The following is a 27,718-nucleotide window of genomic DNA, read 5'->3' on the forward strand; positions in this document are numbered from 1 at the left end:
GTTTACCAGAGACTTGTGTGTGTTACTAATCGTGAGTACAACAGTGCCCTCCGGCCACGCACCTCCCTGCACCGCCTAACCGGCTCATTCTCCAACGGGTCCCGGGGCCACCATCCCTACTCACGGAGGGGTTAACGACTTGCTGTCTAACATCTCCCCCGGGTGCCCCGTAACTGTAGCGGTGGTGTCCACCTTCACCACAACCCATGGGTGCGTCACAAACTCAAACACGGCTCCGGCCGTGACCCTATGTCCCTTAAAAGCGCCAGCCCCCTTTCAGATCAAAGTGGACCACAGGGCCCCCGGGTCCGGAGACGCTCGAGCCACCACCCGGCGAGTCCGGATCCGAGCGTCTCGGCTGCAGCCGAGCGTGGGGCGGTACACATCCCTTCTCCCATGGAGCATATAACTCCGTGCTCAGTTGGGCTCTCCTCCATGATGGGTGAAGTCCTCTAGATGCCGTCAGGTGTCTCTGGTCTCTCTTTTTCAGTTCTCTGCCATAGAGATATGAACCCGGTTAATCTACAATTAAACTCTCAAACCCCCTCGTACTTGTGCGACCGTCTGTGCAATTTGGCTGCATTGTTCACTGATTGCGTTCCCAATTTGTAATGGATCATAGAGCCACTGATGAGTCACTGCAGCTCGCCTGAAAAGTGAAAGGAAAGAGGAGAACTGAGGATGTTGGTCTTAAAGCAGCACTCTCGCGGGTTTGTTTTTGGTGCTTTAAATGTAAGTCCCCTGCCCCAGCCCCTGTCCGGTTCTCGCCTGCCAGCGGTATCATCTTTTTCCAGCTTCGCTCAGTTCGGTCTCCTGTCAGCAGCTCCAGTATTTCATGAAGTGTGCTGGAGTTCACAACTCAATACAAGTCTATGAGAGCTTCATTTTGGCCTTGGCTCTCATAGACTTGCATTGAGACTTTGTGACGTGACTGCTGATTTCTGTCCAGTCAGAAGTTAAAGGGACAAGAAGGCGTCACTAGTCAGAGCGATGCAAAAAAAGTGAAACAAGTAGCTAAAAGGTGAGTATATGATGGGGCAGGGGACTTACATTTATAGCGCCACTCCAGAGCCAAACTCCCCCCACCCCAAAATTTTGGAGTGCTGCTTTAAATGTGATGGACACCTTTTGACATGGAAAATATTATTTTACATATGTTTTTATTTACCTTTTGTTAATAAAATTCAGTGTGAAACCTTTTGTTTACCTTGTGATATGTAGTTTGCAGCCCGATCCAAGTTTCAGCATTTTCTAATGTTGGAGTGTCTCTTCCAGTAATACAGGCTGGATGAAAGCTGTATGTGTCCTCCCAGTAATACAGGCTGGATGAAAGCTGTATGTGTCCTCCCAGTAATACAGGCTGGATGAAAGCTGTATGTGTCCTCCCAGTAATACAGACTGGATGAAAGCTGTATGTGTCCTCCCAGTAATACAGGCTGGATGAAAGCTGTATGTGTCCTCCCAGTAATACAGGCTGGAGGAAAGCTGTATGTGTCCTCCCACTAATACAGGCTGGATGAAAGCTGTATGTGTCCTCCCAGTAATACAGGCTGGATGTGAGCTCTGTGTGTCTCTAACAGTAATACAGGCTGGATCTGATCTCGGTGTGTCTGCCCCAGTAATATAGGCTGGATGAAAGCTCTGTGTATCCTCTCAGTATTACAGGCTGGATGTGAGCTCTGTGTGTCCTCCCAGTAATATAGGCTGGATGTGAGCCCTGTGTGTCTCTCACAGTAATACAGGCTGGATGTGAGGTCTGTGTGTCTCCCAGTAATATAGGCTGGATGTGAGCTCTGTGTGTCTCTCCCAGTAATATAGGCTGGATGTAAGCTCTGTATGTCTCTCCCAGTAATACAGGCTTGGGGAGAGCTCTGTGTGCCTCCCCCAGTAATACAGGCTGGATGAAAGCTCTGTTTGTCCTCCCAGTAATACAGGCTGAATGAAAGCTCTGTGTGTCCTCCCAGTAATACAGACTGGATGAAAGCTCTGTGTGTCCTCCCAGTAATACAGGCTGAATGAAAGCTCTGGGTGTCTTCCCAGTAATACAGGCTGTATGAAAGCTCTGTGTGTCCTCCCAGTAATACAGGCTGGATGAAAGCTCTGTGTGTCCTCCCAGTAATACAGGCTGGATGAAAGCTCTGTGTGTCCTCCCAGTAATACAGGCTGGATGAAAGCTCTGTGTTTATTCAGAGTGCTGCTGTCTCTTTAGCACAGAGATCATCTTCTATCCTGTACTTATTTCTTCTTTACGTTCTTTCCTTATCATCTTCAGCCTGTTTTTTCCACCTCCCTTGAAATTGTAACCATTTTTACCCTCTCCACTTTGGGGAATACAAACGCTTTTCACACTGCCATCTCTAACACTGACAGAAGGGAGAGCAGAAACAGTTGTCAGAACCAGGAGCAGGATGTAGAGTCTGTCAGAAGCCATCACCTTGGACAGACCTGGGGAAATCCCCTCTGCTTAGCCTATCTAAAAAGATGGCTGGTCTTCAGCTTTTAATCCCTATAAAGGGATCTGGACTTACATCAGGATCCAATACTTTGCATCCATGGCTGCTGCCCAGGAGAGCACGTTTGGTGTAACGATGGTGTAATGATGGTCAACCTAGCTGGATCAATAATGTAAGAAACAGAAACAGGAACAGAATCAGGAGACAAAACCATAGTCATGGCTACAGCCTGAGTCAGATACTAGGTGGTCAGACAATGCAAAGGCAGTCTCGTTGAGGTAGGAGTCAGAGGGACAACAAAAATAATGTGGTTGGCAGTCAAAAAATGCCTAAGAGAATCAGTAGTACGGTAGCACCAGGGAACCAGGCAACATGCAAGCAATAACTGGCAACTCTCAGAGCAATATGCTGGGAGCTTAGGCAGGAAGTGGTGCTGCCCCATTGGCCACAGTAGGGAGCTGATTGCACTTGCTCAGCTGGTAGACAGCACACACACCCATTTTTGCACACACGTCCCAGTCACATTGATAAATAATAAGTCTTAGGGCAACAAATAGATCCCCTACACCAGAGCAAGATATGCATGTCAATAGCAGTTGTGTACTTAGGCTACGGGCGGATTCAGACGTCCATTTTTGAGCATTTTTTAGCACACTGATTTTGGGGTTAATTATTTTATTTTTACTTAAATGCATATTTTTCAAACTAAACATCATTTTTGCAATTGAGTTCCATTAAAAATGTTCTCTCATTTGGCATTTCCAGGTTGTTTGCTTCACTGCACATTCTGCGTTTATGGGAGTCTCTGGATAAAAGAGTTAAAAACGTCTGTTTTTCAATCTGGATGAGCTCACTAACTGATTCTTAGTTGACTCATGTTACGGTCAACAATAGAAAAAGCCTAAGGATAATGGAAAAAAAAACGTTATGAGACCAAATTGCAAAAATGATTTTTCACCCCAATTGCATGCCATTAAAAAAAGAAAATCGTGGTGTTTTGTAGCTACAGATAATTTAATTATTTGTGTTCTTTTTTTTAACTAACTTCTTGGAAAATATTTAATATCTAGGTTGCCACTCTCAGTTATCATACTTTAGCACACTGATTTTGGGGTCAATTATTTTATTTTTACTTAAATGCATATATTTGGGACTAACAATCACTTTTGTAATTGGGTTTCATGAAAAATGTTGCCTCGCTTGCCATTTCCAGGCTGCACATTCGGCATTGATGGGGTCTGTGGCTTTAAATCAGCAGAAAAGATGGATAAAAGAGTTAAAAACCTCTGTTTTTTAGTGTGGATGGGCTCTCTAACCGATTTTTAGTTAACTCATTTTACAGTAAAGAATAGAAAAAGTGTAAGGGTAACGAAAAAAAAAACAGTTATGAGATTAAATTGCAAAAATGATTTTGAGACATACTTTTGGGACTAAAAATAATATTTGCAGTTGGGTTTCATTAAAAATGTTGACTCGTTTGGAATTCCCAGGCTATTTGCTTCACTGTACATTCATCGTTGATGGGGGTCTGGGGTTTTAAATAAGAAGAAAAGATGGATAACAGAGTTAGAAACTTTTGTTTTTCAGTCTGGATGAGCTCACTAACCGTTTCTTAGTTAACTCATTTTACGGTCAACAATAGAAAAAGTGTAAAGATAATAAAAAAAAATATGAGCCCAAACTGCTAAAACTATTTTACTATTTTAGAACATATTTTAGGAACTACAAATAATTTTTACAATTGGGTGTCAATAATAATAATAATAATAATAATAATAATAATAATAATATTTATTACTTCGCACTTTACATTAAAATGTTGCCTCGTTTGGCATTTACAGGTTGTTTTTTTCATTGCACATTCAGTATTGATGGGATCTGTGGCCTTAAATCAGCAGAAAAGATGGATAAAAGAGTTAAAAAGTTCTAATTTTCAAACTTTTTGAGCTCACTAACCAATTCTTAGTTAACTCATTTTACGGTCAACAATAGAAAAAGTGTAAAGATAATAAAAAAAATTATGAGACCAAATTGCAAAAATTATTTTAGAACATATTTTAGGAACTACAAATAATTTTTGCAATTGGGTGTCATTATTATTATTATTATTATTATTATTATTTATTACATGGCGCTTTACATTAAAATGTTGCCTCGTTTGGCATTTACAGGTTGTTTTTTTCATTGCACATTCAGTATTGATGGAGTCTGTGGCCTTAAATCAGCAGAAAAGATGGATAAAAGCGGTAAAAAGTTCTAATTTTCAATCTTTTGAGCTCACTAACCGATTCTTAGTTAACTCATTTTACGGTCAACAATAGAAAAAGTGTAAAGATAAAAAAAATTATGAGACCAAATTGCAAAAATTATTTTAGAACATATTTTAGGAACTACAAATAATTTTTGCAATTGGGTGTCATTATTATTATTATTTATTACATGGCGCTTTACATTAAAATGTTGCTTCGTTTGGCATTTACAGGTTGTTTTTTTCATTGCACATTCAGCATTGATGGGGTCTGTGGCCTTAAATCAGCAGAAAAGATGGATAAAAGCGGTAAAAAGTTCTAATTTTCAAACTTTTTGAGCTCACTAAACGATTCTTAGTTAACTCATTTTACGGTCAACAATAGAAAGAGTGTAAAGATAATAAAACAATAAAAAGTTATGAGACCAAATTGTAAAAATGATGTTTAGCCCCAAATTGCATGCATCTAAGTAAAAAAAGAAAATGTGTCCACAGTCTTGTCTTTCTCGCATGGTGGCTCAGTGGTTAGCACTGCAGAATTGTGGTGGGTCAGTGGTTAGCACTGCAACCTTGCAGCGCTGGGGTCCTGGGTTCTAGTCCCACTGACAGCATCTGCAAGGAGTTTGTATGTTCTCCTCGTGTTTGCGTGGTTTTCCTCCCACACTCCAATACAAACATACTGATAGGGAGTTTAGATTGTGAGCCCCAATGGGGACAGTGTTGCCAATGTATGTAAAGCGCTGTGGAATTACTAGCGCTATATACGGTAAATATTATTATTTCTCCAATAGTTTTTTGCCTTTGGGTTACCATTTTTTATTATTTCACCAAAATCAAAGATTCGTAAATTGATGAATGTGCACCCCCCTTTATTTTCTTCCCTTTAGAACCCCAGCAACTAAAACATCCCGCTATATATTGCTTTCAGCATCACCTAAACGCTCCCACACATTATTTGCTCTCCACTTATGTCAATTAGCTTCTCAACGGCTAATGGATAAAAATGTAGCAGAATTCCCACCTTGTACATTCCGTGTCGCGCGCTCAATAATGCATCTTAAATTGACCACCAAAAGTTCTGTTCTTTTTATCTTTTGAAAAATGATTTCAATGTATCACAGAAGTGCCCGGCTGTGATCCGGAGAGTCGCCATTAGGCTTCATCAGGAGGACGGGAGCTGAACACTGTAAATGAGCACACATGCTTCTACCGAGACCGGCGGAAGGGAATTAATGCGAATCCCGTCATACGCGCTCGCTTTATAGTAAAGATTGGAAAAACATGGCTGCATTCTTCCACAAACCTGTCCATGTGCTATGTCCGATGTTGCACCTATGAACACTTTTTGGAACACAGCAGACATTCTTTTGCAATCCTGTAAGCCCCTTTGATAGGATTTTCCCATTTCATAAAGAAATTGCGGATCACCAGGATATGAGAAAACACCAATACTTTATTATTGACATGTTTCAATCTTTTGTGTAGTCCCATTACTCTCAGAATCAGAGAGGATCCCAGGAATAAAAGGGAATCTGTCAGCAGGTTTTTACCTTATAATCTGATAGTTGCATGATGTAGGGGCAGAGACCCTGATTCCAGCGATGTGTCACTTACTGGAATGCTTGGTGGAGTTTTGATATAATCCCTGTTTTCTCTGCTGTACATAGTTACATAGTTACTAAGGTTGAAAAAAGACCTAGGTCCATCTAGTTCAACCTTCCTCCACCAGTTCTACATTTGGTCACAAAGTCATTTATAACCAACAATGTTGTGCACTGAGGAAATCATCCAGCCCTTTTTTGAAAGCGGTTATAGTATCTGCCATTACTACCTCTTGTGGTCGGCATTCCACAGTCTGACTGCTCGAACTGTAAAGAACCCTTTCCTATCTAGTTGCTATAGTATCTGCCATTACTATCTCTTGTGGTCGGCATTCCACAGTCTGACTGCTCTAACTGTAAAGAACCCTTTCCTATTTAGCTGTCGAAATCGCTTTTCTTCCCCCCGCAGTGAGTGCCCTCTGGTCCTTAGTACTGTCTTTGGAAGGAATAAGTCATGTGCCAGCCCTTTATATTGACCACACATGTATTTATACATATAAAGGAGATCTCCTCTGAGACGTCTTTTTTCTAAGCTAAACATATCTAACTTTTTCAACCTGTCGTCATATGGGAGGCCTCCATTCCTCATCATACGGGCGGCCTCCATTCCTCATCATACGGGCGGCCTCCATTACTCATCATACGGGCGGCCTCCATTCCTCATCATACGGGCGGCCTCCATTCCTCATCATACGGGCGGCCTCCATTCCTCATCATACGGGCAGCCTCCATTACTCATCATACGGGCGGCCTCCATTACTCATCATACGGGCGGCCTCCATTCCTTGTAATAATCTAGTTGCTGCCTTTGAACTGACTCTAACTTCTGAATGTCTTTTTTAAAATGTGGAGTCCAAAACTGGATCCCGTATTCCAGATGTCGCCTTACCAGTGATTTATAGAGGGGTAACAATACGTTGGGATCACGGGATCTAATCTCTCTTTTTATACACCCTAGAATCTTGTTTGCTTTTGCAGCTGCTGCTTGACATTGAGCGCTGCTGCTCAGCTTATTTGTAATGAGAATACCCAAGTCCTTCTCCTGTTCTGTAGTCCCAAGTTTACTTCCATTAAATGTATACGCAGCTATAGGATTACTCCGTCCTAGGTGCATTACTTTATTTATTAACATTAAATCTCATTTGCCAAGTATCTGCCCATTCTGACATCTTATCCAGATCTTTTTGTAATATTGTACTATCAAGGTCAGTTTTTAATATCCTACATAGTTTGGTGCCATCAGCAAAGACTGACACTGTACTATCAATCCCATCCACAAGGTCATTAATAAAGAGATTAAAAAGAATTGGTCCTAGCACAGATCCCTGCGGCACCCCACTGCTCCCAGTACAGATCCCTGCGGCCCCCACTGCTGACTATGGCCCATTTAGAGAATGTTCCATTTATGACTACACTTTGTTTCCTATCTTTTAGCCAATTCCTTACCCAGTTGCATATAGTTTCCCCTAGTCCTTGCTTCTGGAGCTTTAGTATAAGGCTATTATGTGGTACAGTATCAAATGCCTTTGCAAAGTCCAAATAAATCACATCAGCTGCATTACCAATAATGCTGTAGCTCTAGCAGCTGTCTCAGAATGCTCTTTGTAACCCCGCCCACACCACTGATTGGCAGATTCCTGTGTATAACCCAGCCCACACCACTGATTGGGAGATTCCTGTGTATAACCCCACCCACACCAATGATTGGCAGCTTTCAGTGTATAACCCCACCCACACCACTGATTGGCAGCTTTCTGTGTATAATCCCGCCCACACCACTGATTATCAGCTTCCTGTGTACAACCCTACCAACACCACTGATTGGCAGCTTTCAGTGTATAATCCCACCCACAGCACTGATTGGCAGCTTTCAGTGTATAACCCCACCCACACCACTGATTGTCAGCTTCCTGTGTACAACCCTACCAACACCACTGATTGGCAGCTTTCAGTGTATAACCCCACCCACAGCACTGATTGGCAGCTTTCAGTGTATAACCCCACCCACACCACTGATTGGCAGCTTTCAGTGTATAACCACACCCACACCACTGATTGGCAGCTTTCAGTGTATAACCACACCCACACCACTGATTGGCAGCTTTCAGTGTATAACTACACCCACACCACTGATTGGCAGCTTTCAGTGTATAACCCCACCCACACCACTGATTGGCAGCTTCCTGTGTACAACCCTACCCACACCACTAATTGGCAGCTTTCTGTATATAACCCCACCCATACCTCTGATTGGCAGCTTCCTGTCTATAACCCCCCCACATCATTCTTTGCAGCTTCCTGTGTACAATGTGCATTTTCAGCAAGCTGCCAGTCAGTAGTGTGGGTGGGGTTACATAGATTAGCTTCACTGTCTGGCACACAACATCTAGTCCTGCAGGGATAATCTCCTGATGATAAAAACACTGATTATATTTAAATTACAGCAAGCTGCTGATCAAGTGACACATTCCTAAGTGACAGACAGTCATGTGGTTTCTGGCCATAGAAGGTCACAGTGTTTGGCTGCGCAGAATACTCCCTGACTTTCCATTGTTCCTGCTGTCAGTATTCATTGGTATAGGTAGCTTTCCTGCTGGATTCATCTCTCCCTTTTGGACCCAGCAGGAGCTCAACTTCAACCCAGCTGCTGATTATTAGCATTATCTTGGTGCTTAAATACCCCTTCCTTCCTTGGACTGGTGCTGGTGATATTTTTCAATTCATTCACGCGTCGGTTGTAAGCAGGTGGCTTGTCCTGCTCTGTGGTGTCGTTGCTGAAATCTCTGCTGAACTTCTGCCCGAGTCATCTGTGGATAAGTAGTTCATGCTTTCCCCCTGTTTGTTTTCCTTGTGTCTTCTCTAGTGTTTAGTGGGGATGATGAAGAGCTCATCCCACCTGTTCCCTATTTAGGGTCTAGCACTAGGGATACATAGGGTCAGGTATCCGGCTCGGCGCATAGTTGCGGACCTATCCAGGGTGGTGAGGACCCCAGGGACCAGCGGTAGGTTTGATCAGGGGTCACCACCTCCCCTTTCCCTGTACACAGGGTTTCTCTTCCCTTCGCCGTTTGCTTGGTTCTTCCCCGGACCTAGTGTGACACATTTTGATCCCAGATCCCCTGAGATCACATCAGGCCGTGCCGCACTCGTGACAAGTTTACTCTTAAACACAAACTAATTGTATTAGATGGATGTTACACTGAATGTGATGCAGTTAATTGTTCTGTCAATTTTCCCTGCAACCATCGCTCCGTGTCCACAGAAAATAAGAAAATTGGTTTAAAGCCAAATCGGTTCTCAGCTCAGAAGTTCAAATTAATTAACTCCTCTTAAATATCCATTAAAGTAAAACAGTTAAAGCAAAATCTGTCAGTATCTGCTTTCTATTTTCTGAGCGTCCAGTGATCATTCATAGAAGCTGAGCCCTTCACGACTGATAGTTACATAGTTACTTAGGTTGAAAAATTCCCTCGGTCCATCTAGTTCAACCTTCCTCCACCAGTTCTACATTTGGTCACTATGTCAGTTATAACCAACAATGTTGTGTCCTGAAGAAATCCTCCGCCCTGATATAAAGCTGTTATAGTATCTGCCATTACTACCTCTTGTGGTCGCATTCCACAGTCTGACTGCTCTAACTGTAAAGAACCCTTCCTATTTAGCTGTTGGAATCGCTTTTCTTCCACTCGCAGTGAATGCCCCCCGGTCCTTAGTACTGTCTTTGGAAGGAATAAGTCATGTGCCAGTCCTTTATATTGACCACACATGTATTTATACATATAAATGAGATCTCCTCTCAGAGACGTCTTTTTTCTAAACTAAACATATCTAACTTTTTCAACCTCTCATCATACGGGCGGCTTCCATTACTCATCATACGGGCGGCCTCCATTCCTCATCATACGGGCGGCCTCCATTCCTCATCATACGGGCGGCCTCCATTCCTCATCATACGGGCGGCCTCCATTCCTCATCATACGGGCGGCCTCCATTCCTCATCATACGGGCGGCCTCCATTCCTCATCATACGGGCAGCGTCCATTACTCATCATACGGGCGGCCTCCATTACTCATCATACGGGCGGCCTCCATTCCTCATCATACGGGCGGCCTCCATTCCTCATCATACGGGCGGTCTCCATTCCTCATCATACGGGCGGCCTCCATTCCTTGTAATAATCTAGTTGCCACCTTTGAACTGACTCTAACTTCTGAATGTCCTTTTTAAAATGTGGAGTCCAAAACTGGATCCCGTATTCCAGATGTGGCCTTACAAGTGATTTATAGAGGGGTAACAATATGTTGGGATCACGGGATCTAATCTCTCTTTTTATACACCCTAGAATCTTGTTTGCTTTAGCAGCTGCTGCTTGACATTGAGTGCTGCTGCTCAGCTTATTTGTAATGAGAATACCCAAGTCCTTCTCCTGTTCTGTAGTCCCGAGTTTACTTCCATTTAATGTATACGCAGCTATAGGATTACTCCGTCCTAGGTGCATTACTTTACATTTATCAACATTAAATCTCATTTGCCAAGTATCTGCCCATTCTAACAACTTATCCAGATCTTTTTGTAATATTGTATCAAGGTCAGGTTTTAATATCCTACATAGTTTGGTGTCATCAGCAAAGACTGACACTGTACTATCAATCCCATCCACAAGGTCATTAATAAAGAGATTAAAAAGAATTGGTCCTAGCACAGATCCCTGCGGCCCCCACTGCTCCCAGTACAGATCCCTGCGGCCCCCACTGCTCCCAGTACAGATCCCTGCGGCCCCCACTGCTCCCAGTACAGATCCCTGCGGCCCCCACTGCTCCCAGTACAGATCCCTGCGGCCCCCACTGCTCCCAGTACAGATCCCTGTGGCCCCCACTGCGTACAGATCCCTGCGGCCCCCACTGCTCCCAGTACAGATCCCTGCGGTACCCCACTGCTCCCAGTACAGATCCCTGCGGCCCCCACTGCTCCCAGTACAGATCCCTGCGGCACCCCACTGCTCCCAGTACAGATCCCTGCGGCACCCCACTGCTCCCAGTACAGATCCCTGCGGCACCCCACTGCTCCCAGTACAGATCCCTGCGGCACCCCACTGCTCCCAGTACAGATCCCTGCGGCCCCCACTGATGACTATAGCCCATTTAGAGAATGTAGCATTTATGACTACTCTTTGTTTCCTATCTTTTAGCCAATTCCTTACCCAGTTGCATATTGTGTCCCCTAGTCCTTACTTCTGGAGCTTTAGTATAAGGCTATTATGTGGTACAGTATCAAATGCCTTTGCAAAGTCCAAATAAATCACATCAGCTGCATTACCAATATCCAGGTTTGCACTTACCCCCTCATAGAACCCCAACAGGTTGGTTAGACACGACTTATCTTTCATGAATCCATGCTGTTTGTCAGTTATCATATTATTTTCTGCAATATATTTTTGCATGTCATCCCTTAAAATGCCCTCAAAAACTTTGCATACTACTGATGTCAGGCTTACTGGACGGTAGTTGCCTGGATCTACCCTCTTACCTTTCTTAAATATCGGTACCACATCAGCAATCTTCCAATCCTGAGGCACCAACCCTGTTACAAGTGAGTCTAAAAAGATGAGATACAGTGGTCTGTCAATTACGGAGCTCAATTCCCTCAATATTCGTGGATGAATGCCATCTGGCCCTGGGGATTTGTCAATGTTTAATTTACTCAGACGTAGGCATACTTCTTCTTGTGTTAAATTAATTATATCGGGTGGTGAACTTTGATTTTTCACTTGTTGAATGATCCCTGGTACAGTCAGTTCCTTGGTGAACACAGATGAGAAATGCCTATTTAATATCTCAGTCTTTTGTTGGTCCTCTATAACTAACTTGTTATATTTTAAGGGGCCAATACTATCCTTTGTTTTCCTTTTGGCATTAATGTATTTATAAAAGATTTTGGGATTTATTTTAATGTCATTGGCGATTTTTTTTTTCAGTAGCTAGTTTTGCTTGTTTGATTTCTTTTCTGCATTGCCTATTGATATCTTTATACTCCTGAAATGCTATTTATGTATTCTCAGCCTTCAGGATTATAAACGCCCTTTGTTTTTGTTTTATTATACTTTGTACAGTCTTATTTATCCATGACGTGCTATGTCCTTCATATGCTGGCTCCCTGCATCTTTGCGAGCCTGCATCTTTCCTGGCAGATGATGGCTGTATTTGTCTCTAACAGCCGTAGGCAGTTGAATTGGTTCTATACATCTAAATGGGTTAATTTCAGATGATAAAGTTGTACAACTTTGCACAACAAAACATGCAGCAAATGCGCAATCTGTGACTATACCATTAGGCAACCATCATGATTCCTATATGCAGAACATTCTGTATTATTCTGCTATGCTCGCCTGCCGAGCCGGTATATATTTGCTTATGCTACAGAGCATTTTACAGGATGAATGCTCTGCTGGTTGTTTGACAGCACTGGGTTTCACCCTGGTCCTGGGAGCTGCTCTCGCGGATGCTTCTCGTTCCCGGTGATTGCTCTGCTTCATTAGGGAGCGTGTTATCTCAGGACGCCGCCAGTCGTACTTTCTGGTTACAGTTGTGCTGTTGGCTCCAGTGGTGTTTAGTGTTCAGATCTTGGTCTTTTGTCTCCGGACTGTTGTTTACCTGTCTCTGCTTGTCCCCCGCTGTTTCTGTTGTGATTTCCTGCCTTCTGACCTTGGACTTCCTCCTGACCACATCCCCGCCTGCTCCCTGTATTTTGTACGTACTCTCCTAGAACCCTGTATTTTGGCCTCGTCTCTGTCTGACCCCCATGTACTGTCATGACCTCCTGGTTTGTGACCTCGGCCTGTCTGACTACCTCTCCATTTACTGCATACAATTAGTGTCCAGCGCCACCTGGTGACAGTCATCACAGCAACTGTTTGCAGTGAGTTGGCACATCACATGTTATTTTCCAGATTTCTTTGCAGATTAGACTGTGGATTATAAGCATATGGTGGGTGAAGTCTGCAGTGAAAAGAGATTGCTACAGATTTGAAGACCTGCACCATTCTCTGACTTCCCGATGTTTTTTTCTGCCACATGTGAACAGGGGCTTAAAAAACCCTCTCACTTGTGTTGTAAATTGATTTGTGGTGAGAAATCTGCAATTAATTGTGAATGTGGGCACAGACCCTAAAGCAAAGTGGCACAAGAGGGATGTTTTTTGTTTTTTTTTGTTTTTTTTTTTCTGCAGGGAGACCCGTAGTGTTAATTGGCACCAATTAGGCATAAATGCAACATTTTCATGACTTTTAATAGAACCTTGTTTTCTATGACATGTATCATTATATCACGGTTTATCAGTGTCCTGTTTTGTTCCCTTAGAAATACAAAGAATTTGAGAAGGAAGTTTCCATAGAAGAAATAGATGGACTTCAACTGGTCAAGAAACTTGCAAAAGACATGGAGGAGATGTTCCACAAGAAAGCAGAGGCCGTGCGGGTTTGTGCATTTTATATTTTCCTCTTATGTGAGTCGTGGATTTCTATTGGTGGTTTTGTTGGATAAAGCAAAAAGCCTGAGGTTGTTGTGGTTCGTGGTCCCTGGTGCAGTTGGGTAAAAGAAGATGAAAAACTGTTTCTAGCTTATACAGTGTGTCCACCCATATCCCGTCCACCGCCATTGACTTGAGAACAGTGGCAGCTATAGGCATAGAAGTGGTGTCTAGGTATAGTAAAGTAGCCATGCGCTACGCAATGAAACCACCTATATACAGTGTGTCCACCCATATCCCGTCCACCGCCATTGACTTGAGAACGGCGGCAGCTATAGGCATAGAAGTGGTGTCTAGGTATAGTAAAGTAGCCATGCGCTACGCAATGAAACCACCTATATGCAGTGTGTCCACCCATATCCCGTCCACCGCCATTGACTTGAGAACGGCGGCAGCTATAGGCATAGAAGTGGTGTCTAGGTATAGTAAAGTAGCCATGCGCTACACACTGAAACCACCTATAGCGCCACCTGGTGGAAAACAACGGAGTTAGCATTTTTATCTCGAAAACGGAACGAGATAGAGAATAAAAGTGAATTACAAAGTTGTAGGGCATCATCAATTCAATACGAGTCAACACTTTGCATACAGAAATACTATGATTGGAATGTGTAAAACTCACAAGGCTGCGGACGTGAAGCGATACCTCATGGAGACCTTCCTACAAGCCATTGGGTATGGAGCTGTGTGGAGTGGCCTCCACACTCACCTGACCTGACCCCATTGGACTTCTTTCTGTGAGGTCACATCAAACAGTAGGTGTATGCGACCCCTCCACCAACATTGCAGGACCTACCACCACGTATCACAGATGCTTGTGCAAACGTGTCACCTACCATATTGCACAACGTGCAGCAAGATACAGTATGCTGTGCAGAGGCCAGATGTGCATTGCACCTGACTATGGCCACTTTGAGCATCAAAGTTAAATGAGCGCCATATGTGTGACCAGCATTCAATGTTTTGGGGGGGTCATGGGTTTCATATCTTAGCACTTCTGTATGCAAGGTGTGGATTCGTATTGAATTGATGATGCCCTACAACTTTATAATTCACTTTTTTTCTCTATCTCGTTCTGTTTTCGAGATAAAAATGCGAACTCCATTGTTTTCCACCAGGTGGCGCTATAGGTGGTTTCATTGCGTAGCGCATGGCTAATTTACTATACCTAGACACCACATCTATGCCTATAGCTGCCGCCGTTCTCAAGTTAATGGCGGTGGACAGGATATGGGTGGACAGGCTGTATACTAGTTAATTGGTCATTAATGAAGTAGGGATCTACTGTAAAGTCCTGAAAAATATTATGAACATTTAATAGAAACTACAATAACTGTCTATTTAAGGTGCCATCGAAATTTCCTTTTTATTAGAGGAGTTTCCCAACGATCAAAGGTTACTCTACTGTTGGGAGCCCAAAAGATCATCGATATACCGGCAGCTGCTGACCAACTCACCTGCAGTGTCAGAGCAGGAGAAAACAAGCATTGCATGATGCCCATTAACCCTTGTCTGGTGCCATGAAAAAAAAATCACTTGTACCAATCTGCATGGGGTGACATTTACCCCATGGTACCTGACAAGCGTTAAAATCAGTACATGGACTTTCTAAGCTCTCTTGTAGCCTCTAGAGACTTATAGACGAGGGTCCTGAGGAAGGAACGCTCCTCTCTGCCCTTCTTCCAAGAACTATAACATTTTTTGTTAAAGCTTATCTTTTTGTGGGACATTCATTTCACCATTCAATTTTTTGGAAAACAAGAAAAAAAATCCATTTGGTAAAACTGCACAAAAAAAAAATCTCAATTCCACAATTGTTTCTTAAGTTTTATTTTTATATCTTTCATTGTGCGGTGAAAATTATACTCATACCAAAACCAAACTCGTCTATTTTTGGTGAGTTGACTTTTTTTTATTGATACATTTTGAGGATGATACAATGATTTCACAGCTTTTATTACATTTGCGGTGACCAGAAAAAGACGCAATTCGGGCGTTTCTATTTTTTTTCTCAAAATGCCATTTACTGAATGCGTTAATTACTTTTAATGTTTTGGGAGATTGGACTTTTAGGGACGTTGAGATACCAAATATGTTTATTTCTTTTCTTTTTTTTTATTAAAGAGTAATGAAAATGGGAAAAAGGTTTATTTAAATTTTTTCCAAAATTTTTTTTTACCTTTATAATTGTAGTCCAGTTCAGGGACTTGAGCCTGTGATTGTATGATCGCTTCTAGTATGGTGCCAAAGTGTTGCATTATATAGTGAACATCACAGACTCCTATGAACGCCAGTCAGAGGCTGGTCTTCACAGGAGTACCGTCATGGCAGGCACAGGGGTCTTCAGAAGACATCTGTCAGCCATGGCAATCCATCTACAATACACAATCATATCACAAAGAGCTATTGAGCTCTGGAAAAGTCGCCCCTGAGCCATGCTCTCTAACTGACAGAAGCATTTAAGGACTTAACAGCCGTGGGTAGACCCCACCTCCACTGTCTGCTAAAGAGGCAGATGATGGCTGAGGAACACAGCCATCATCTGCCAGCAATCATGCAGATTCTGCTTTGGAGTCTGCTTCAGAGATGAGATATTGACTAGTAATGAGTGAGCACTAAGATGCTCAGGTGCTTGGTACTCATAATGAGCAGTTGGACGCTCGGATGGGCGCCACTCAAGTATCCAAGTATAATGGAATTTTGCCAGAAGATATCCTGGAAAAGTTCTCGAATTCCCCATTCATTTCCATTACACTCAGGTACTTGAGTCAGTCCCATCCGAGCATCAACTGCTCTTTACGAGTACTGAGCACCTGAGCATGGTAGTGCCCGCTCATCACTAGTTACCAGTACTGAGCACCCGAGCATGGTAGTGCCCGCTCATCACTAGTTACCAGTACAGAGCACCCGAGCATAGTAGTGCCCGCTCATCACTAGTTACCAGTACTGAGCACCTGAGCATGATAGTGCCCGCTCATCACTAGTTACCAGTACTGAGCACCCGAGCATGATAGTGCCCGCTCATCACTAGTTACCAGTACTGAGCACCTGAGCATGATAGTGCCCGCTCATCACTAGTTACCAGTACTGAGCACCCGAGCATGATAGTGCCCGCTCATCACTAGTTACCAGTACTGAGAACCTGAGCATGGTAGTGGCCGCTCATCACTAGTTACCAGTACTGAGCACCCGAGCATGGTAGTGCCCGCTCATCACTAGTTACGAGTACTGAGCACCTGAGCATGGTAGTGCTCGCTCATCACTAGTTACCAGTACTGAGCACCCGAGCATGGTAGTGCCCGCTCATCACTAGTTACGAGTACTGAGCACCTGAGCATGGTAGTGCCCAATCATCACTAGTTACCAGTACTGAGCACCCGAGCATGGTAGTGCCCGCTCATCACTAGTTACCAGTACTGAGCACCTGAGCATGGTAGTGTCCGCTCATCACTAGTTACCAGTACTGAGCACCCGAGCATGGTAGTGCCCGCTCATCACTAGTTACAAGTACTGAGCACCTGAGCATGGTAGTGCCCGCTCATCACTAGTTACCAGTACTGAGCACCCGAGCATGGTAGTGCCCGCTCATCACTAGTTACCAGTACTGAGAACCCGAGCATGGTATTGTCCGCTCATCACTAGTTACCAGTACTGAGCACCCGAGCATGGTAGTGCCCACTCATCACTAGTTACCAGTACTGAGCACCTGAGCATGGTAGTGCCCGCTCATCACTAGTTACCAGTACTGAGCACCCGAGCATGGTAGTGCCCGCTCATCACTAGTTACCAGTACTGAGCACCCGAGCATGGTAGTGCCCGCTCATCACTAGTTACCAGTACTGAGCACCTGAGCATGATAGTGCCTGCTCATCACTAGTTACCAGTACTGAGCACCAGAGCATGGTAGTGCCCACTCATCACTAGTTACCAGTACTGAGCACCCGAGCATGGTAGTGCCCGCTCATCACTAGTTACCAGTACTGAGCACCTGAGCATGGTAGTGCCTGCTCATAACTAGTTACCAGTACTGAGCACCTGAGCATGGTAGTGCCCGCTCATCACTAGTTACCAGTAGAGAGCACCCGAGCATAGTAGTGCTTGCTCATCACTAGCTACCAGTACTGAGCACCTGAGCATGGTAGTGCCTGCTCATCACTAGTTACCAGTACTGAGCACCCGAGCATGGTAGTGCCCGCTCATCACTAGTTACCAGTACTGAGCACCCGAGCATGGTAGTGCCTGCTCATAACTAGTTACCAGTACTGAGCACCCGAGCATGGTAGTGCCCGCTCATCACTAGTTACCAGTACTGAGCACCCGAGCATGGTAGTGCCCGCTCATCACTAGTTACCAGTAGAGAGCACCCGAGCATGGTAGTGCCCGCTCATCACTAGCTACCAGTACTGAGCACCTGAGCATGGTAGTGCCTGCTCATAACTAGTTACCAGTACTGAGCACCTGAGCATGGTAGTGCCCGCTCATCACTAGTTACGAGTACTAAGCACCTGAGCATGGTAGTGCCCGCTCATCACTAGTAAGAACTCCACCCCTTGTTGCAAAAAATGACCTTCAAAAAAATGTTGACTCTTGGGATATTTCATCAAAGCAGTCACTCCATTTTCTCCCAGATTTGCCAACATGGCAGGACAGGGAAGCGTCGGGGGTGTCAGATCACAGCTTGTCTACTCATGCTGATCTGTGGTGTTGTCTGGAGTAAGATTTCTGGCTTGGCTTATGGAGGCACACGAGAAAATGACTGGTCTTGATGAATCGAGACCTAACTTTCGAGTCTTCTGTAATCATAAGAAAAGCCCCCCCTACACCTCATATAATGTGGATTGATAGCCGCTATGTAAATCCCTTCCCTATGGGTTGGGAGACGGTAGGGGGAACTTGCAAGTAGGTGCCTGAGGACTGACGTAAAATACAATATGTGTCTCCAGAATGGAGAACTATTTTGAGTTGCAATTTTTTTAATCCTTTTTTTGCATTCTTCCAAGATAAAACTATGACACAAGTGCAGCACTTAGTAACAGTAATATATAAAAGTAATAGGACAGTGACATGTCATATACTGAAAGTCTAGTCTGGTCGCGCTCGGATCTCCGGCACTGGGCTCTGATTACCCCCGCAGTCTGTCTTTTACAGTCGTTTATTGGCCTTTTACGCCGCCCCCTGCATACAAGTCTCAGTGCACAATTAAATTATCACAGAGATTTGCATTCAAGGTGTCAGATATTGGAAAATTGAAAGCTTTGCTTCTTCTTTCAGCTTCTACAATATCCCTGAAAATAAACACTAATGTCAAGGAATTGACACATTTACATAAAAGCCATATATCTGCACAAATCATTTTATCTGTCTTCTTAGTGTATGTTTCTTTTTTTATCACTGCTAAATGTCTGATGATAAACTGAGCATAAAAGCGTGGATCTCGCCTCTGCCTCCTCGTCTGAATGACAGCAAAAATATTCATGCTAATATTAACTCGCTTTCCTAACATCCGGAAGAAAGGTCTACAAAATCCCAATGAGATGTTATATAGTCACACTGCTTGGTGTTAGTTACTCTTAAAAGCGATGAATACTTTTCCAATGATTTTTTTCTTATTGTTCTTTTGCTTCCTAAATGCAAAACTAAGCTAATTTTTATATAGGCTTTATAAAAGGGCCAAAAAGCCATATAAACCACTCAGACAGAAATAGAGGGGACTTACCCCCTAAAAAATTAAACCCGTAGTACAAAATATACAGTAGTAGTTTAATTGCTTGAAAAAACTTTATTTTGTCTCTTGCTAATTGCCCTGGTGTGGTGGCAATCGGGGGAATGGTTTATGGGGTTGATGTTCCTCGGTCACCAATTAGTTCACCAAAGAACTCTCATGCATCTCCGACATAGTCCACATGGAGGTCCAATGATGGCCCCCGTAAAAAAGATAATAGCGCATATGAGGAGCACCCGTGGAGTGATGTCTTTATATTTCTTTTATAGAATTGTTCACCTGAATAGGTTGTGCGCCCTCGCACAACCTCGGTGGTGGATGTATAATTCCTCTAGGGGATGAGGGACTGTTTCAGCTGGCGTTATCCAATGTTTTGCTGGGTGGACCCGGGTGGACTACCGCTGGTGGTTCCTGGTTCACCGCTCCTTGATTCCTGGAACTCCGTGCGGACCTGCGTCCTCCCGCTGGTTTGTTCAAAGAGAACTGATGGATCTATTACTCGCAGCAGCTCTAGCCAGATTCCCTTGCGGGAGTATGCATAAGTTGAAAAGAAGACCGGTCTTTTGAGCGCTAGTAATAGGTCTTTAGTCTTTAATCTTTGTAGAATATTCAGCTTTATTGTTATCAACATAAAGCTCTTGTTTTCACAACGCGTTTCAGCAAGATCCACCTGAGGAAAGCAAGTGGATCTTGCTGAAACGCGTTGTGAAAACAAGAGCTTTATGTTGATAACAATAAAGCTGAATATTCTACAAAGATTAAAGACTAAAGACCTATTACTAGCGCTCAAAAGACCGGTCTTCTTTTCAACCAATGATGGCCCCCGACTCAGTTACCCATTTGCTCACCGTATGGTGCTTTTTTCAGAGAACAAAGCCCCATAGGCTGTAACAGCAGCCACTGCTGGCTCTCATCTTGTGCTCCGTGACAACCGCCAGCAGCTGTGATGAGCAGTAATGTCATAAGGTTACCGCAGTTCACAGCAGCCGGGTCACACAGAGGGTAGCGCGGGAGTCGGAAGCTGTGATGAGTGGTGACATCATAAGGTTACTGCAATTCACAGCAGCTGGGTCACACAGATGGTAACGCGAGAGTTGGTGGCAGTGATGAACGGTGATGTCATAAGGTTACCGCAGTTCACAGTGTCTGGGTTACACAGAAGGTAGCACGAGCATTGGCGGCAGTAACGAGCAGTGATGTCATAAGGTTACCACAGTTCAGTGTTTGGGTTACACAGAGGGTAGCACGACAGTCAGCAGAAACGATATCATAAGATTACTGTAGTTCACAGTGTCCAGGTCAAACAGAGGGTAGTGCAAGAATCAGTGGTAGTGACGAGCGGTGACGTCATAAGGTTACCACAGTCTACAGTGTCCGGGATACACAGAGGGTAGCACGAGAGTCAGCAGCATTGATTAACGGTGATGTCATACTGTTACCGTACTTCACATCGGCCGAGTCACACAGACGGTAGCATGAGAGTTGGCGGCAGTGATGAGCGGTGTTGTCATAAGATTACCGCAGTTCATAGTGGCCAGGTCAGACAGATGGTAGCGTGAGAGTCTAGTGGCTGTGATGAGCGGTGATGTCATAAGGTTACTGCAATTCACAGGAGCTGGGTCAGAGGGTAGCGCAAGAGTCAGTGGTAGTGACGAGCGGTGATGTCATAAGGTTACCACAGTTCACAGCGTCCAGGTTACACAGAGGGTAGAGCGAGAGTCGGTGGCAGTGATGAGTGGTGACTTCATAAGGTTACCACAGTCCACAGCAGCCGGCTCACACAGAGAGTAGCACGAGAGTCGCTGGCTGTGATGAGCAATGATATCATAAAATTACTGTAGTTCACAGCGACTAGTGTCGCGGGCGGAGGGGACACGCTCGCCACGCTCGCGTCCGGGGCTTCTGCTGCTGCTGCTCGGTGGCTCGAGCGGTGGACCGGACCCGGGGACTCGAGCAGCGCTCCTCACCCGTGAGTGAAAAGGGGGTGGTTTGTTTAGGGAGATTGTTCGTGACGCCAACCATGGGACGTGGTGATGATGGCACCACCGCTGCTGGTAACGGGGATCCCGGGAGAGATGGTAGGGTGCAGCTAGGATGTTGTCCCCTCCGTGGGTAGGGGTTGGTGATCCCGGGGCCCGGTGGTGGTATGGGGAGGCTGGATGGCCGGGGTGCAGGGTTGCAGGGGCAGCGCGGCATGGTGCCGGATGGCACTATTGTACTCACAAGTAAACCACACAGAGTCACTGGTAAACTAGAAACTGCCGGAGTCCACAGCCTTCGGTGCGGAGGGTGTTTGGGGTCCCACACGCAGTACAGCAGGATCCTGTTCTTGTTTTGCAGCCAAACACTTCTTTCTCCTTCCTCAGTCGGGAACGGGGAGCCCACTCCCCTGCAGTGATCCGGGTCTTCTTTTGATGCCGGCGGGCCACTACCCTGCCCCGGCCACCTCGGGCCCCTTCCTCACACTTCCCTTCCTTATAGCAGCCAGGAGCTATCTCTCCTGGTCTGCTCTCCTCACACTCCAAACTCACTCTGCCCCAGCCCCTCCCCTCCTGCTCTATTTAGCTCTTACACTGGGGGGGGGGGTCTGTCCTGCTGCACTGGTGTGGGATCAGGTTACCAAGGAGGAGAATGGCCTGCACTTTGCTGGATTTATGCAGGCTCTGTGGCACCCTGGTTTTGCCAGGGCGTCACACTAGGTCACATGGAAGATAGTATGAGAGCTAGTGACAGTGATGAGTGGTGACATCATAAGGTTACCGCACTTCACAGCTGACAGGTTACAGAGAAGGTAGCCCGCGAGGCAATGGCTCTTATGCTACCCAGCCACTGTGAACAGCGGTAGCCTAATGATGTCACCACTCGGCACACTCGCCAGCTCTCACGGAACACAGCGTGAGACCCGACACTGGCTGCTGTTATAGCCTATGGGGCTTCCTTCTGTGAACGAGGCTCTATACGCTGAGCAATGGAGTCGGGAACTGCGGTCGACTACATCGGAGCTGCACAGGCGTTCTTTTGGGAATAAGTTGGTGAACAGGGCACATGCGTTTTTCAACAGACGTGTGAAGGAGGCCTAAGCTGTATGGCCAACACATGCTTTCTCGAAGAAGTAAAAGAAATATGCCATTGGTTCGGCCAGTGTTGGGCAACTCTCATTACATCGTCTTTGTAGCACAGAGAGGTAACTATAGACCGAGGCTGAAGCTTTTGGGTGTCTAAATCTACAATAACTTTCATCCGCTTTGTGAGAAAACATCAAACTTAGCGGAATCCACTCCATGAAACATTCACTTTGTGGTAATGGCAACAAAAGAAACTTAATTAATACTTGATGACAGCTCCATTTACAGGTAAGAACACGGAACAACCTGCAAAACAAGTCTCTGAAAGACGTTCTTATCTGATGGACAAGACTGGACCCGAGGATTATAAAACCGCTACAAAGTATCAAACACGTTCCATTGTCCTCTCTGTGTTGCTTTGATCACTTATCATTTGCATAGCAAACAGATCACATTCCCGAAATTGGCAACCGCCGTTCTTTTTATGTCTAATGTCCGAAGAAATTAATCTGTTTCTTGAGAGATTATTGTTCCTTAATAATAAATAACATCTATACAAAGATTAGAGGAATGTGAGATGCCGTAAAACACATTCTCATACTCTCAGGCTCTGGTCACACTTTGTTCCAGCCCGATATTGGGGATATATCATAGATTGGGAGGATTTTATGCAGGAATGCTTTTTATGCGCATAGTCACTGATGCTATTCCCCCTCCCCCCAAAAAATAGTTGCATACCTGACGCTTTGCTAAAAGATACTATTGTGCCAAACATCTGAACATTTAGGCTATGTTCACACTAGAAAAATGATTTTTCTTAAGAAATTTCTTAAGAAATTTCTTAAGAGTGAAGGATTAGTGCACCTGCGTTAAAAAACGCATCAAAAACGCACCTGCGTTTTTGCCGCGTTTTCGGTGCGTTTTTGGTGCGTTTTCGGTGCGTTTTTGGTGCGTTTTTACCGCTGGTTGCTCCCTGCGTTAGGCTATGTGCGCACGTTGCGTAAAAACATGCAGTTACGCTGCGCTTTGTAGCGCAGCGTAACTGCATGCGTCCAGCGTCCCCTGCATAATCTATGGAGATTGTGCAGGGGCCGTGCGCACGTGGCGTCTAAGAGCGCAGCGCTTCGGCTACTGCCGAAGCGCTGCGCAAAAAGAACTGACATGTCACTTCTTTCCTGCGCTTTGCCGGCAGCTCCTGCTCTGTCTATGGGAGGAGCTGCAGGCAGAGCGCATGGAATCGGCGCTCACTACGGACATTTCTGCAGCGATCTAAAGCGCACATGTGCTCTTCAGATCGCTGCAGAAATATCTGCAGGGCTAGTACGCAACGTGCGCACATAGCCTAATTGTGCCAATTATCTATGGCAAAAAACGCAGTTAGCTGCAGAAAAGAAGTGACATGCTCATTCTTTTTCTTAAGAAAATCTACTGAAAGAATTTTCTTAAGAAAAAAACGCAGTGTGTGCACAGCTAATTTTTTTTGCCATAGGTTTTGCTGGGGAATGTCTGCAGAAAGGTTACAAGAATTTCTCAAGAAATTTCTGCAGCAAAAACGGACCAAAAACGGACCAAAAACGCAGGTAAAAAACGCAGTGTGTGAACACAGCCTTAGATACTTTAGGCGCATCCATCCCGACATATGACGAACTGTCATGACTCACTCATGGCTCTGCTCGTGCAGAACCGCTGTGTGTTTGTTGTCCTGCTGTTGGTATACTCTGGGGATAGGTCATTTAGGAGGAGCCTATTCTGTTCTGCCTCGTTCCGGAGGTCACGCTGGTTTATCTTGGAGTTGTTTCTTTTGGAACGCCGCCAGAAATAGTTCCTGCTTTGCAGTGTGCACTTCCTGGTTCCCGTGAGCTTGATCTGATCTTGTCCCGCTACCCAGTACTCCTTCCCCTGACCTCCGTCTGTCTTGTCTTGTTTGACATCCCTCTCTCCATATGCTATCCCCTATCAGCTCCCTCCTCTATCAGCTCCCTCTTCCCTCCTCCCGTCCTCTCGGCTTCTGACCCCAGTTTGTGCTCTGCCTGTGGCTCTGCTTCCCTCTGGCTCTTGACGTGACCTCCTGGCTTCTGACCCTTGGCTCTCACCTGACTACAGCTTTGTTTGCTCCTCTGTACAGACGTGACATCCCAGCACTGACCTTCGGCTTATTGGCCACACTATTACATCCCTGTACTGGTGCTAGTGACCCGTAGGGCTTGTGCTAAACTGCACTTAGGAGAACTACATCTTCCCTGTGTTCCTGCGCTCCCTAGTAGTAGCATCACAGGATCCCTGTCTTTAATGCAGGCTCAAGAGCTGAGCGAGCGTCTGTCCAGTCAGACAATGACTGAGCTCCGCCTGCTGCTGTTAACCATTTACATGCCTTTAATTACAACATGCAAACAGGGGATAGACTCGTGCCTATCACCCTCCCCTTGCAACATGATAGCAGTGTGCTAATGGGATTGAAATCCTGGCCAGGGATCTTCCGCCCCCCCCCGTTTCTGCCATTATGGTGCTCTTATGAAGACCGGTCTGTAGCCGGCTTTCATAGGACACCGAGATTTTCACTATATAGTGCAATACTGGGATACTATAAAATATATAGCGTAAATAAATGGTCGATTGCTAATTCAAGTTTCCTAAAAGGATTACAAAATAAAAAGTAAAATAAAAAGTTTTTTTAAAAAAAATTAAATCACTCTCCTTTTCTCCCAATGAAAAAAAAAAAAATAAAAAATATACGTATCAAAGTCAAAGCTGTAAACTTCTAATTTATCAAAAATGTAAAATTAATTAACCTAATCAGCAAATGATGTAATGAGAAAAAAACAAAATAGCATTTTTTCAGCCACAAAAACTCCACAAAAAAACCCACCATCATATGTACTCCACAATGGCGTCAATTAAAAATGTCAGCTTGTAGCACAAAAAAAAACCAAGTCATCACGAAGCTCCATCGAACCGGAAAAACAAAAATATTATGTGCTTTGGAAAAGTGTGACTAAAGTGATTTTTAAAAAAAATTAAAAATAAAAATTAAATTACAAATTCTTTTTAGCACTTAAATTAATTATTTTTATTATTGCTGTGATCGCACTGACCTAGAAAATCTTCTTGACGAGTCATTTTTACCATATAATGAAAAACACAATCCAAAAAAAGTACTGGGGATTTTTTTCCCAATTTTACCGCACTTTTTCTCCCGGGTTTCCAGTATATTGAATGGTGAAAGTAACAGTGTCATCTAATATTTACAACTTGTGCTCGGACGTCTAATGTTGATGGAAAAGTCTCCTGGAAGTAAGAAAAAACGAAAGCGCAAAAATGTAAAATCGCCTTGTTGGGAAGGAGTTAACGACTAAATAGGGCCGGCTTTGTCCATGGTATTTGTGAGATATTATTGCACAGACAGATTCAAATAGCATACTATATATAATAATATAATAACTCACATAGGTCATGTACAACGGCGCCTTTTCATCCGATAATATAGTGCAAAGTCTATATTATGCACCGCATTTTGTGCTTTCTGTGTGGTTTGCCCTATCATGGCCAGAAAGCAACCAAACTTTTATTTTTTTATTGTGTTCTTATATATGAGGTCTGATATATATGTCAGCGTCGGTGTCTCTGCACAGACGGCGACTTACTCACCCCCCCGGCCGGGTTGCATCCTCCCTCATACTTCCTCGGTCATCCATGTGTGCTGCTGCTTCATTCTCCTCCCTGGACCTGTACATGACCACAGGGTTCCTGAGAATGCACCTAAGACGCGCGCGCACAGCCTATGGCTGAGAGGCACTGTGTATTTAAGGCAGCCACCCATTAGGGGAGGTGCCTGCGCAACACATTCAGTCAGTCAGTATTCCAGTCTCTTAGCTAGTTATCAGGTCCTGTTATCCCTGTGTCTGTTACCTAAACCTGAGTCTGCCTTGCCATACTTGCCTATCCCTGCCCACCATTCCTATCCTTACCTGCTTGTCCAGCCTATCACAGTCACCCACCTATACCCATTTATATCTAAATCTATCATCTGCCCTGGGGGGTCAGCTGCCATAGTCCCGGTCACTTCCCTGGGAATGGTACCTGGCATTCTCCTTGCGGTGGGCGCTTAGTTAAACCCCTCCCACTAAAGGGTAAATTCGGGTGTCACGGGTTCCTTCTCTTATATCACACAACAACAGAGTGGGAGAGGAGTGAACAACCCAAAGAACCTTTATTCCAAGCAATTCATAAGGTCAATAAAATAATCCACCACACAGAGGGTAAAGTAGTCCAGTAAGTGATTAATGTCCAAGTCTCTCTTGTGGTATGGACCGTCGCCCAGCTTCACCTACAGAAGATACATCTTCCTGCTTGTCTCTTGTCCTCAGACAGACTGAATAATCCCCCAGGTAAGCAGAGAGATTGGGTGGATTCCATGTTCCCTCCCCCAGACCTAGGGACAGAAGCACTGCAGGGGGTGATTAACCTGCAGACAGGACAATGGAAACACAAGGCAACACTCCCTACATCTGAACATACATAACCAGTGGGTCCACTAATCCCGCTCACTGCACTTACACCGGCCGCTAGCGTTACACATATCACCACAACATAAGATAGAATACAGAGAATTATTGCTATTTTTATATTTAAAGATTCATATGTTCCAATATTTTGGAATTTCTTATCTGTAAATAAGCGATTGGCAGAGATGTTTAATAGCTAATTGCTTTTTGGCTTATATTGTGATGTCCTATTTCATCGGCGGAGTATTGGCATCTCGCTCCTGTAGACTGCTGATCTACTTTGTTTTTTGCCGTTCTGCACATGCAGATGTGGAGATAAATGATTTTCCTATACTGAATCCTCAACAGATAATTGCAGCCATTGATTAAAGTTTTATCGAGGTTTTCCTAGACTTGTTTGCACTTCACATGCCAGAACCCATAAAGCTCTTTACAAGATGCATTAAGGAGGACGCTGGGAAGTGTCTGTTGTCCTTATGTATCTATTATGCATCTATTTTTCATAATTTCCTAGTTTGATTTGTATTTTAATTGTGTCTGACCCCGCTTTATTTCGGTAACCTCTGGGCATGATATTTGTAAACATGTTAGAGATCATTTCT

General features: G+C 44.5%; 1 protein-coding gene across 1 annotated transcript in view; it reads left to right on the top strand.

Moving 5' to 3' along the window:
- CACNA2D3 (calcium voltage-gated channel auxiliary subunit alpha2delta 3) overlaps positions 1 to 27,718 on the top strand; it is a 1,156,773-nt gene that overhangs the window by 266,279 nt on the left and 862,776 nt on the right. Inside the window, exon 3 of the mRNA XM_075321303.1 lies at positions 13,659 to 13,775. Coding sequence (XP_075177418.1) covers positions 13,659 to 13,775 — 117 coding nt within the window. The remainder of the gene's footprint in view (positions 1 to 13,658; positions 13,776 to 27,718) is intronic.

The sequence above is a fragment of the Anomaloglossus baeobatrachus genome, chromosome 8 (assembly GCF_048569485.1).
Source record: "Anomaloglossus baeobatrachus isolate aAnoBae1 chromosome 8, aAnoBae1.hap1, whole genome shotgun sequence".
In the NCBI taxonomy this organism is placed as follows: Eukaryota; Metazoa; Chordata; class Amphibia; order Anura; family Aromobatidae; genus Anomaloglossus; species Anomaloglossus baeobatrachus.